This window comes from Hemibagrus wyckioides, linkage group LG06 (assembly GCF_019097595.1).
Source record: "Hemibagrus wyckioides isolate EC202008001 linkage group LG06, SWU_Hwy_1.0, whole genome shotgun sequence".
NCBI classification, from domain to species: domain Eukaryota; kingdom Metazoa; phylum Chordata; class Actinopteri; order Siluriformes; family Bagridae; genus Hemibagrus; species Hemibagrus wyckioides.
Window position 1 is genome coordinate 10,093,522 of NC_080715.1, and position 12,060 is coordinate 10,105,581.

The 12,060-nt window shown below is 38.2% G+C and overlaps 1 protein-coding gene across 3 annotated transcripts in view; it reads left to right on the top strand.

Moving 5' to 3' along the window:
- LOC131354766 (activin receptor type-1-like) overlaps positions 1–10,281 on the top strand; it is a 48,864-nt gene extending 38,583 nt beyond the window's left edge. For all 3 annotated transcript variants that reach the window (XM_058392775.1, XM_058392776.1, XM_058392773.1), the window contains exons 7-12: positions 2,472–2,571; positions 3,749–3,895; positions 3,984–4,259; positions 5,542–5,739; positions 7,630–7,760; positions 8,281–10,281. In XM_058392775.1, coding sequence (XP_058248758.1) covers positions 2,472–2,571; positions 3,749–3,895; positions 3,984–4,259; positions 5,542–5,739; positions 7,630–7,760; positions 8,281–8,415 — 987 coding nt within the window. In that variant the 3' untranslated portion in view covers positions 8,416–10,281. The remainder of the gene's footprint in view (positions 1–2,471; positions 2,572–3,748; positions 3,896–3,983; positions 4,260–5,541; positions 5,740–7,629; positions 7,761–8,280) is intronic.
- Positions 10,282–12,060: the final 1,779 nt, after the last annotated feature.

Sequence of the window (12,060 nt, forward strand, 5' to 3'; positions counted from 1 at the left end):
AAGATTAGTGTTGAAGTCAAATTCCCTCTTATTCAAGGAGTGTTCATCAGATCTGTAGAGGAAAATTACATGAGGATGGAAACATTTAGCTATACTAAGCTAGTTAGCTTCACCAGCTAATGTTTGGAATTGTTATAGTGCTGTTTAACCATACAAACTCTGATGTTGAGTCTAGCTAGTTTACAAGCTAATTTATGAACTGGCTAGCTGGAAAATAAAAAATAGAGGGGGAAAAATATATATAGCGTTTTCAAATTGAATTTCTGCGCATCTTTATTAGCCTTGCATTATTATGAGGGTAATTTTTGTGTTTGATTAATAGATTTTTTTGGGAAACCTTTTATGCATGTGATGTATTTCACAGCAAAGCCGTACATTTTCTGGTAATTTGCTGTGACATTTTTAGCTTACTTAGAAAAAAGAATTTTTCATCTCTGAAACTTTAAATGATTTTTTTTAAACAACGAGTGTTTGGCTTCAGTCATTTCTGTAATAATTTCGCCCTGCTGCGAGCCGCATCCCTCGCCGAATGCTCCTCTACTGGCTCTCGGTGTATATTTGCTCAAGTTAATGCAGTTGTCCTTTCCGAAAACCTCCCACAAATCTGTGCTCTCGTTCATTAATCCCCCCTCAGGCGAGTGAGCCGGGGCATTTAGCCCTCGCTGTTAGCGCACAGTCTCCTACAGCCTACTGGTGTGTTTGCTGAGTTGCTGGTGTTGGATGTCTTTCAAGCCATATTCACAGAGCCTCATGGAGTGCTTGGCAACCGGGGCTGAACTATGCGGCGGCTGAATGTTTGCCTGAGCATAATTAAAAAGTACTTTCCAGTGCTGGAAGAGAGGGCCAGAGATGGTATTAGAAACAGTTGAAGAGGCTCTTGGAGGAACACATGGCCAGCATCTTCTGGTTGTCTTGGGTTTAAACTGGGATCTTTTTTTTTTTTAGGAAATTAAACACGCCATAGAGTTACACAGTTTCCAAAGCTGACATCTCTCTCTCGAGTACCCAGCCCAGATTGCTATTTAAGGCTGCAGGGGTTTACTTTAGTGCTTTCATGCTTGCGTTCCCCTCCTCTCCAAATTGTCTTCATCAGCCAGATGTGTTTATCTCTGGCTGCATCCTTTTTCCCCCCTCTCTCTCTCTTTCTCTCTCTCTCTCGTTTTTTTTTTTTCCGAAATAGCATGCAGTGCTGATAGAAGTCCAAGTCTGCTTAGTTGCTCAATGTCTCCATCTGCTGGTGGTATTACTCATTACATCACAAACCAGGCCAGGGAAACAGACACTCCGAGTCTGGAGGAGGATTAGGAACGGGATAAGTGCTGGCACTAGTGAAGCTTCTAATTGTGGAAGGTCAAACTGGTTCTGACTCGGTGAGATTTATTTCCAACAGCAAAACAGATTGGATGTGTTCTGGCCTAAACGATCGAGGCTTTAGTGGCTGTATTTGCATTGGAGTAAAAATGGCTTCATAATGAATTCTGACAAAATTCAGAATCATCTAATAGAGAAACGGTTGTTGTGTGATTTCTGGCACTTCAGCACATTTGCAATGAAAGCATCCAGGGTTCTACGTTTCACTCGCATTACTGAAGAATGAATATTAGTTAGCTTAAGATCGGTAAATAAAAAAATTGATGAGATTAGGAATTTGTAATATTCGCAAGTATTTACAGGCTCTCCGTGATCCAAAAAGCTTTATCCATCATTATCCATCAAGCTCCGTCTTTTCTTCTGATATCCTGATGTTCAGACCGTTTGTTTACAAGTTCAAGGAAACCACTGACTCCGCTATTCAAAAAAGAAAAGAAAAAGAAATATTTTTAATTATTATTATTATTTTGTAATATTGGTGGAAATCATATTGGTTGATTTAGCCTATAGTTGAGCTCCTGGTAGTTATTAAACTACGATCATGAGGATGATGATGATTATCCTTTACATTCTATTTTTCTATTTCTATTTCATGCTAGTAAATTTTAATTTTATATCCATTCTCTTTTTTATGTCGTGTCTTGCTGTGCATAGTGCCAAATAAAATTTCAATTTGATTACTATATAAACCTATTAAACCACTCCAACACAAGTCAGTCTGTAAATAATAGCAAATTGGACCAAAAATATTCGGACACATTCGATACACAATATACGGATTTGTACACAATATACGGATGTTGTGCCTGAACATTTTGGAGGAAGGAGAAACATGGATTAAAGAGAGTTCATTGTATGCTTGGCCATTTGCGGTATCAGACAAGCACCTCTTCCTGTCAGTGGTTAATGACGAATGTACCAAAGACTGAAAGTCTTTCTTGTGCAAGGCCCCCCCCCCTCCTTTCTGGAGCCTTTTTCAGATTGTCCACCAGAGGGCTGCCCTATTCTTATGTATTAAGGACTGTCTAGCCGTTTACCTGAACATTATTTATAGATCTTTCTCTCTCTCTCTCTCTCTCTCTCTCTGTGTGTCTCTGCAGGATCTGTTGGACCACTCATGCACATCAGGCAGCGGTTCAGGACTGCCTTTCCTGGTACAGAGAACAGTCGCCAGACAGATTACACTGAACGAGTGTGTGGGTGTGTATCTAATCCGTCTCATTTTGTGCATCTGTGTGTTTACCAATGACATACACATCTGTTGTTTGGGCTCTTTAGAGATTCTGTCACTGCTGTCCCCCCCCCCTCTTAAAATTTAGAGAAGACTGAACCAATTCATTTTTTTTTTCACCGAAGACAGATGTGGGATGTGTGGGTACTGATTAGATGAATGTGTTTAATCCGGCGTGTCAGTTCGATCCCCAGAGGCAGAAAATATCAAAGTCCTGTTGTTAATCTGTAAGAGACAGTGTTTCTCCTCAGTCTTCCTCCAGACGGCTTTGAGGCTACATGCCTTTTAAGTCCTTTAACGTGGTCGGATTAAGAAAAGGAGGCTCCAGCAGTTTACAGCTTCTACTGTTAAATGCGCGAGGAACTGATCTGAAGATTTAACAAATTGTTTCAGGAAAAAAAAAATCTACTGTTTTAGTATTTAGGTGTTTTATACACAACAGGATTTTGGTGGAATTTTTTTTTTTGAGTTATATCAGGTTAAAATGAAACGTGGCTGTATTGTCAGAAGTCTTGGCGTTGGTGTATGAGTACGAGTTTCCTGTAGTGTTTCTGAACCACTTAAAGACATGTGGACAAGACTCCACAATAGCACCATTATATAAAAATAATAATAATCCAACTAAAGAAAAGAGGCAGAAAGCCATGGTCTTTCAGCAGCTTAACAAAATGGAGGACACTGACGTTGCTGTGTGTTTTATTGTCTTCATTTTCTTGAGCAAGCCAATAAGCTCAATAAACAGTGACTTTCAACTTTCATTATATGTTTCTATACTTCTGTAAAGCTGCTTTGAGACAATGTCCATTGTTAAAAGCGCTATACAAATAAATCGAATTGAATTTAACTTTGTAAAAGGCAAAGCAGAATTTTGTTTAGCTTTCTATAATACACATTCCAGTAATAGATTGTTGGTATGAAGCAGGATTTTAAAATACCTGCTCTCAGGAGCTTAACATTTTAAACTGTAGTTCATGAACAAAAGTCAGACCCCCGGTGGTTTGTCCAGCCGGGATTGCGGCTAAAGTTCCCGAGTTCCTATAAAAAGTTTCCTGTGAAGGAAGTGCGCATATTGGAACACATCCCTTCTGGCTGCGGTGCTTCCAGCTATGAGCTTAAAATGTGTGTTTTGTGTGTGTGGTCTCTCAGGGAAAGGGCGTTATGGAGAGGTGTGGAGAGGTCAGTGGCAGGGTGAGAACGTAGCTGTGAAAATCTTCTCCTCCCGAGACGAGAAGTCCTGGTTCCGTGAGACTGAGATCTACAACACGGTGCTGCTGAGGCATGAGAACATTCTGGGTATGTCCATGGTGTTTGTATTGGGATTAACTACAGCGTGTTCGTAATGTGAGATTAATACAAGTTCTTATTTCTTTCCTTCTTGCAGGCTTTATCGCATCCGACATGACGTCTCGTAACTCTAGCACTCAGCTGTGGCTGATCACACATTACCACGAGATGGGCTCTCTGTATGACTATCTGCAGCTGAGCACGCTGGACGCCCCGGCCTGCCTGAGGATGGCTCTGTCCATCGCCAGTGGCCTGGCACACTTGCACGTGGAGATCTTCGGCACACAGGGCAAGCCGGCCATAGCTCACAGAGACCTGAAGAGCAAGAATATCTTAGTGAATAAGAACGGCCAGTGTTGCATCGCTGACCTTGGTAAGGGCGTGCCTGAGGCTGGAGTTCATTTCAAGCTAATTAGTAGTTAAATTAAAAAAATGACTCTTACTCGTGTTAGCAATAAATGCATTTACATGCTACTGCTACTTCTACTACTACTTCTACTACTACTACTACTACTACTACTACTACTAATACTAATACTAATAGTAACAATGATAATAATGCTAAGCTGTTACATGCGATAGATAGATAGATAGATAGATAGATAGATAGATAGATAGATAGATAGATAGATAGATAGATGAAAAAATGAATAAGTAAATTCTAATAGATTTTACATGTATTGTGGATTTTCTAGACCCAGTAAAAATAAAAAAATTAAGAAAAAGCATAAAGTTTAAAGGTCAAGCAAGCAAAACCTTCAAACTTTTACAGGTCTTAGGAAATTTAGTTTTACTCCAGTGCAAGGAAGGAAAAAGGAAAAAGCATAACGTCAGATATTCTTATTTAATATTCACCTCTGATGAGCCCTGTAACTTCACTTTATGGCTTTCATTAGTGAAGTGTTTTCCCCCTTCTCAATTCATTACTAACATTTGCCGTCCTGATAATAGCTAATAATAGCGACCAGTGCCGTGTCTCACCAGAGTAACCCAGAGCACTTTGTCCTTATTCAAAAAAACTCCAACTATAATATTGTGAGGCTTTTCCGGCTCACCAGAACATCAGGTGCCCATTAGGCTTAGAAAATTCAGGCCAGCTTCACATGGAGGCCTTAATGAAAAATCCATTAAAGAGTATACCATGCTGTGAATACTGGGAAACTTTGCTTTGCTGAGGTCAGAGACAGGATGGAAGAGTTTTTTTTGTAAACAACTTTTTTGTAAACATCTTCAGGCATGTGAAAGAAAAACGGCATTACGCATTGAGACAAGTTTATTTTTTGCCATTGTCGTGGTTATACTTGATTAAATGTGGTTTTTTTGGAAAACATTTCATTTACACAAGCAGGTTGAGGGAGGTTTTGAGTGTCACATAAGTGGTAATGGGTTGTTTTGGGTTTCTCATGGCCTTTTTATAGTTTATATTGATTTTCCGTTCCATTTCTGCCATTTATTAGCGTGTTGTCATACATCCACAAGAGGGCAACGTGTATTAGTTTACGGATGATTTTATTTTTCCCTCCTCAAAGGACTACACAGAATGGCTGGGAAATCATTTGCAACAAACAAACATGTCACCATTTTAGCCTTTACTTGGATCTTTTAAATATTAATCTAATATGTATTTTTATTTTATAATCTTTTTTGACCCTAAGGCCTGGCTGTGATGCATTACCAGGACACTAATGAGCTGGATGTGGGGAATAACCCTAAAGTGGGCACCAAACGGTACATGGCCCCTGAGGTGCTTGATGACTCCATTCAAGTGGACTGCTTTGAGTCATATAAACGAGTGGACATCTGGGCTTTTGGCCTTGTGCTGTGGGAAATCGCCAGACGCACCGTCAGCAACGGTCAGTCGTGGGTTTTTTCATTTATTTATTTTCCACTGATGCCTCCTGCCTGTCTGATCAAATCTATGTTCATAGCTTTAGCCCTGTGAAGAGAAAGAGAGCATTTCTGTTTTCAACTTAAAGCAACAATAGACAAATGATTAGCATATTAGCTAGCATGAGCAAACGTGACAAGATTGCTTATTGGATTTTTGTAAATTTTCATATTCTTAATATATTTCATAATCTTAACACTAGCCAAATACTTAACATGAGCTAACCCGACATGATTTCTATCAGTGCTTTTAATTTATAATTTATAATCTCTTATAATCTTAAATTTTGAAACTAACTAGCTACTGAACTACCTAAACCGACAGAATTTTTAACTTATCATACATTTCCACAATATTCCATGTTATATTCCACAATATTCCATGTTGTGCTCTGTACTAGCTTGCTAGCTAATATGAGCTAACCTCTGGACCTCTAACAGGGTTTCTGTCTCACAATTATAAATCATTTCAATCCTTAGTCTAAAACTAGTCAGCACGTACAGACGAGATAAATCTGAAGTAACCTCAAGAACATCTGACAGGACCTATCATAACATTAACGTTAACACTAGCTAGGTAGTTAAAAGAGCTAAGCTGACTGGGTTTCTGACGGGATTTTGTAACTTCTAACCATAAATTTTCATTATCTTCATGATTAAATTCTTGATATTAGCTAGCCTGGAAAGGTTTAATGTCATAATTCAACACGTAATAATAATTCCTCACTGCTTACTAAACAGCTAGTTAGCATGAGCTGACTTAACAGGATTTCTGGCAGGATTTTAAGTCTGTTAATTTGTTAGTGAATATAAAGGTTTGTCATCAGTAGTTATAAAACTACACACTCTCGGAAAAGCTTGAATGTCTGCAGACAGACTTTTCTCTAAAATAAAAGCAGTCTGGAATGCTGCTTGTGCTTTTTTTTTTTTGTACATTTTTTTGCAAGCTAGTCATTAGTGAATTATAGCTCCCCTGAGGGCACAAACTAGAACAGGTGGATGTTGTTTTTTGCAGAAATCACAGGCTACAATTTTCTCCTTTACAGGCTCACAGAGGCAATTATATTTTCTCCAGAAATGCAAATCTGTCCCCCAAATAACTTGTGGCTAAATGAATCGGTTTGATCCCCAGGCCGTACTTTGTGTGAAACGATACAAATGCAACATCCAAACTATTTGATGAAACGATTAGCGCAAATGCGCAGTATACAACAATTATAAATGCTAAGCAGGCCTATTTAATCAAACCGTATTTATGGAGGTCATGCGGCGATTGGCATGCAAAGCACGCTTAAGCAGGGGTTTGGAAAGTATTTCTAGGAATAAAAACTGATTCAGCTTTATTCGTGTGAATCATTAAACACTGGAATTCTTTGCTGAACGTGTTAATATAAGATAAGATTTTTACTTGCGACCTCATGAAGTACAAATTGCTCAGCTGAAACAAGGACCGGAGACAGGAAGCTGAGATACCGGATCAGAAATATCCCTGTAGGATGTGTGTTGGAGTGACACACAGACTGAGAGTGGGAATGTGGGGCTGTGCGAATGTACCGTATCAGCATGACGCTCCAGCGCTATTAATGGCCGAGACGGAAAACATATTGTAGATCGGTCGTGTGACCGTCGTGCTATCGCTACTGTTTGAGCGCAGTATCTGAAATGGACGCCGATTTCTCTCTCTTGCACGGCTTTAGCCTGCTATTAATAAAGTCCGTCAGCAGTCAAGCTCGACCCCCAGGCACTTTTCCATTGCATAATCCACCTGCATAAGACATACATTAGCACAATTAAGCTTTGGTAATTAACTGGAAAGTAAAATGGGTTTAACTTTTGAACTAATTTCTTCAATGCAGGTATTGTAGAAGACTACAAACCTCCCTTCCATGATGTCGTGCCTAGTGACCCCAGCTTCGAGGACATGAAAAAGGTGGTGTGTATAGACCAGCAAAGACCCAACATCCCCAACAGATGGTTCTCAGATTCCGTGAGTATATTTTCGATCGATTGTTGAATGCTTTTGGGTCCTTAAATATTATTTCTCATTTTTTAATTTCTTTTTTTGTTTTTTCAGTACAGAAAAGCTATAGTGATATTCTGAGAGAAAAATCTGTAACAGTAAAACATGAATCTTCCTCTGGTGTAAATTTTAGAAGAACGATGTGATTCATAGATTGGTTTCTGAATCGCGCAAGGAACAAATCTGACTAGATTATAGATCTATATAGGAGTTATAGATCGTGAACGTTACGATGCGATAGTAGCTTAAACATTTCACTCTGCTTTCCATGCAGTTAGAAAGCCTTAAGCCTTAAGAAATATAAAATGGCACTATAAAGCTGTAAGCAGGTATTACTAGCCATTAAATGAGAGATTTACTGGTGCATTATACCAAGTCAGAGCAGAAACCTTATCTCAACATCATTCAGCTCGCTATCATGAGATAAATGACTCCTTGATTCTTTCGCTCCGGTTGTTTGATTCCTTACCTTTTCTCTGTTTTTCAGACTTTAACGTCCATCGCCAAACTCATGAAAGAGTGCTGGTACCAGAACCCCTCGGCGAGGCTCACGGCTTTGCGCATCAAAAAGACTCTGACAAAAATCGATAACTCTTTGGACAAAATTAAAGCGGACATTTGAACTCTTTTCGTATGGAAGATCCTCAAAGGCCTTTATAATGTCCAGTGGACGACTCGTCTGGAGATCCAGGAAAAAAAAAGGGACCGCACGGGCACAGTGCTCTCTTTAGAGGCACAATGTATTTATTTTAAAACGTACAGTTGGACACGTTTTGGCATCCAAAGATGGCACAGAGGGCATTTATAAAAGACTGCAAATATGTGAGCTAGCTTTCACAGAGACTGTTACTGTAGCAAGACCCGGAAAGGAGAAAGTCGCTTTAGAGCTCCAAGTTTACTTCTAATGCAGCTTTGATTTTTAGAACTGTCTGGAAACCACGTCTTTCGTTTAGCAATATTGTCCGTGCTTCTTTTTGATTAATTGCACTGGCAGTCGCTGGCATTCCTTACTTGCACTGTTACGGAAGAATTTGGAGGGGAAAAAGACGACAATTTGCCAAAAAAAGGCTGTATTTTATATTCCACTAGCATCGTATCCTTATCCATTATCAACCACAGACCTAACGCAAGCAACTTTTAGTTTTATGTTACAGTCTTTTTTTTTTTTTCTTCTGTTGTTTACTTGTGCACTGCCGTTTACAGTATATAATGATAAAAAAAAAGAGCATCTCTGCCTTCGTTCATGTCACTTGAGCTGTAATTTATTCAACTCTACCGTACAATAGCCACTCTGTTACTGTTATGCCTGAGATGTTTAACGTGTCACTGATTTTCCTTTTTTCTTTTTCTTTTTTTGCATTATTGAGCATTTAGCTATTTCCCTTTTGTTTGTTTCATAAGCTTTATTGAATATAGATGCTAAAGTAAATAAAATAAAAAAAAGATTCTTAACTCGAAAACATTAGGCAATGCCTGTAAACTGTTTATAAATGAATATGTGCACTGGCCACACGACTTAAGTTTATATATATATATATAAAAAGAAATGTTGGGTTATCTTATTTCCTATTTAAATGTCATTTTACTGTAGTAATTAAGACGGTATATATTTCACCCTAAACTTATTTTTTATGATGTAATAATTAGCAGATTTCATCATAATACAGATTATTTGACTGTTTCGGCTGTTTCGCCTAATTCTTTTAAAAGACACGGAGCTACAGATCTCATCATTGCTATTAAATGCGTCATAGATAAGTGTTGTTTGGTCATAAAATATAAGAACCAATCAGATTTCAGTATGCAAATGACATGTTACAACTAGGTTATGAGGGAGAGTGTAGCTTTGGAGCCTGTTTCCAATTTCCACATTCATCCAGTTTTAGGGTGAAAGCGCAGTGCTTCTGCAGCTTTTTGTTTTCTAATCACATTAGTATAGAATTGCCATTTTATGCAGTTTATTTTTTATTATATAATTGAATTTTGATGCAGTTATTTATTGTAAACAAAAAACAATAATGAGGTCTTTCATTGTGACTCTTAAGAAGTAAATCTCACACTTTAAGCGACTTTTTCATGCCTTATGGACAAAAAAAACAGTTCTAATACACACCCCACATCCATGATGCAAACTTTTGGAGATGAGAAAGCAGACACCCAGACTCTTCCTCACTTTGTTTGACTTTAGAAATTATCCGTTTTGGACAAAATGAAGGTTTTCCATGTGGAAAAAAAAACACAGCCAGATATGCCAAGCATGGCATTCCTTTGCATGAGTTTATCATCATAAAAATATGATTCTGTGAACTGAAAAAATCTGTACTGAGGAAAAAAATAGAGGGCGAACAAGACAAGTTTTATCGGAATTCCGTCTGTTACATGTGACTTATTGTTTTATGGGAACTGGTTAAAGCCATTGCATAGAGGATTAAGTTAATTTTAATATGTACAGGCATATTATTAAATATTAAAATTTGATTCATCAAAATCCAAAGTTCATTTTATTGTCCAGAGGCAGATTTTTAGGGCTGCAGGAAAACATGCAGCTCCTGTGATTGGTGTAAGCCAGTGTATCATTATTCACATTGAAAGCTTCTTTTTATGTATGAACAGATTTTTGTTACTAAGTAAAATATCCTGCCAATGTTTTGGATGTTTTTGGCAGCAGTTCATCAGCCTTTCTTTTCCTCCTCGTTGGAGTTTTAACAGGTTTTTGGAAGCACTTTCATACAAGTATTTCAAGGTCTATTGTAACTTCTGAGTCCATTTGTTCTTAGATTGTGTGCCTTCTCTGAAAGTGTTGAAACAGCAGAACCTGACCACACGATTCATGGTGAGCAAAAATATCGGAACAGGCGGTCTTGCAGTCAATAACCCTTCATATTTGATTGTAATTATTCCATCAGGACCGCCCCCCGAACTGCTGCTGTTTCTTTTGTGAAGCTTTCCCAGGTGTGTACTGTAGCTTCTTTCAGGTTATTACTTGTTTTTGTGGGGTTTCTCCCTTCAGAAACCCCTTCAGGAGGTGAAATGCTTGCTCAGTTGGGTTAAAGCCTGGTGACTGACTTGGCCAGTCTAAAAACTTTTTCTCTTTGGTTGTGATGGCAGTGTGTTTTAGAATTGAACAGAATAGAATAGATGAGAATATTTTATTGTCATTGCACAAATGTATGACGAAATTTAGGTTCTCTTATCTAAAAGGTGCACACATTCTCACACACACACACACACAATGTGAACAGATGATACAAAAAGTAAGTGTGAATAGATACACATGAAGCTGTAAATAGATATAGTGTAGATGTAAACTGATTTTTAAACACAAATTTGTTTACACAATTGTAAACAGGCATACAATAGCAACTGTGTACAAAATGTGCAAAATAGGCCGAGTGCAAAGTGAGCAGATATGTACATTAAATGTATTAGAATAAATAAAAGAGAAGAATTAAAGACTATATAACTATTGGCAAGATTGCACATCTAGTAGTGGTGCTTTAGATCATTGTCCTGCTGGATAATGAAATTCTTGCCAATTAATTTGGATGCATTTCTCTCCATTTCTGTAGATTTTATCAGTAAAGATTAGTGAGAATGTTCCAGAAGCAGCCATGCAAGCCCAAGCTATGACACAACCTCCTCGGTGACATGACTAATGACTGATTTTGGATCGTGAGAAGATCCTTCCTTTCCTCACACTTTGGTGGAGGTTTATCTTGGATTAAGAACATTTGTGGCTCAACTCTGATGGCCTGGTATGGCCTCTGTATCTCTGCTTTTGTGATATCTTCACCCCTGCCCGGTGAAGTTAGTTGGTGATGTCACTGAATGTTGTTTTTGGGTTTTCTTCACAGCTCTCTCGATGTTTTTGTCATGAGCTGCTGTTGTTTTCCTTGGCTGACCTGTTTTGTGACTGTTAGTGTTAGTGCACCAGTGTTTTCTTGCTTTTTCAGGACATTCCTAATTGTTGTATTGGCTGTGCCAATGCTTGTGCAATACCTTTGATTTGATTTATTTTCCCCAGGTTGGTCTGCTACCAAAACTGCCATGTTCTAAGATGTTTGTCAAATCTAGATACAAATAACGGATAATGAAAGCTGAAGTTCTGTTCGATTATCTCATATTTATCTTTTGATCTCCAACCAAAATGTGTACAGAAAAGAAAGCCTTGGGAACTTTTGGAGGACACTTTATATTTGGAAACTATGATCAACTTCGATATGTTCTATCTTGAATGAAAAGAAATGTTTTCCCTAATCGAAAGAAT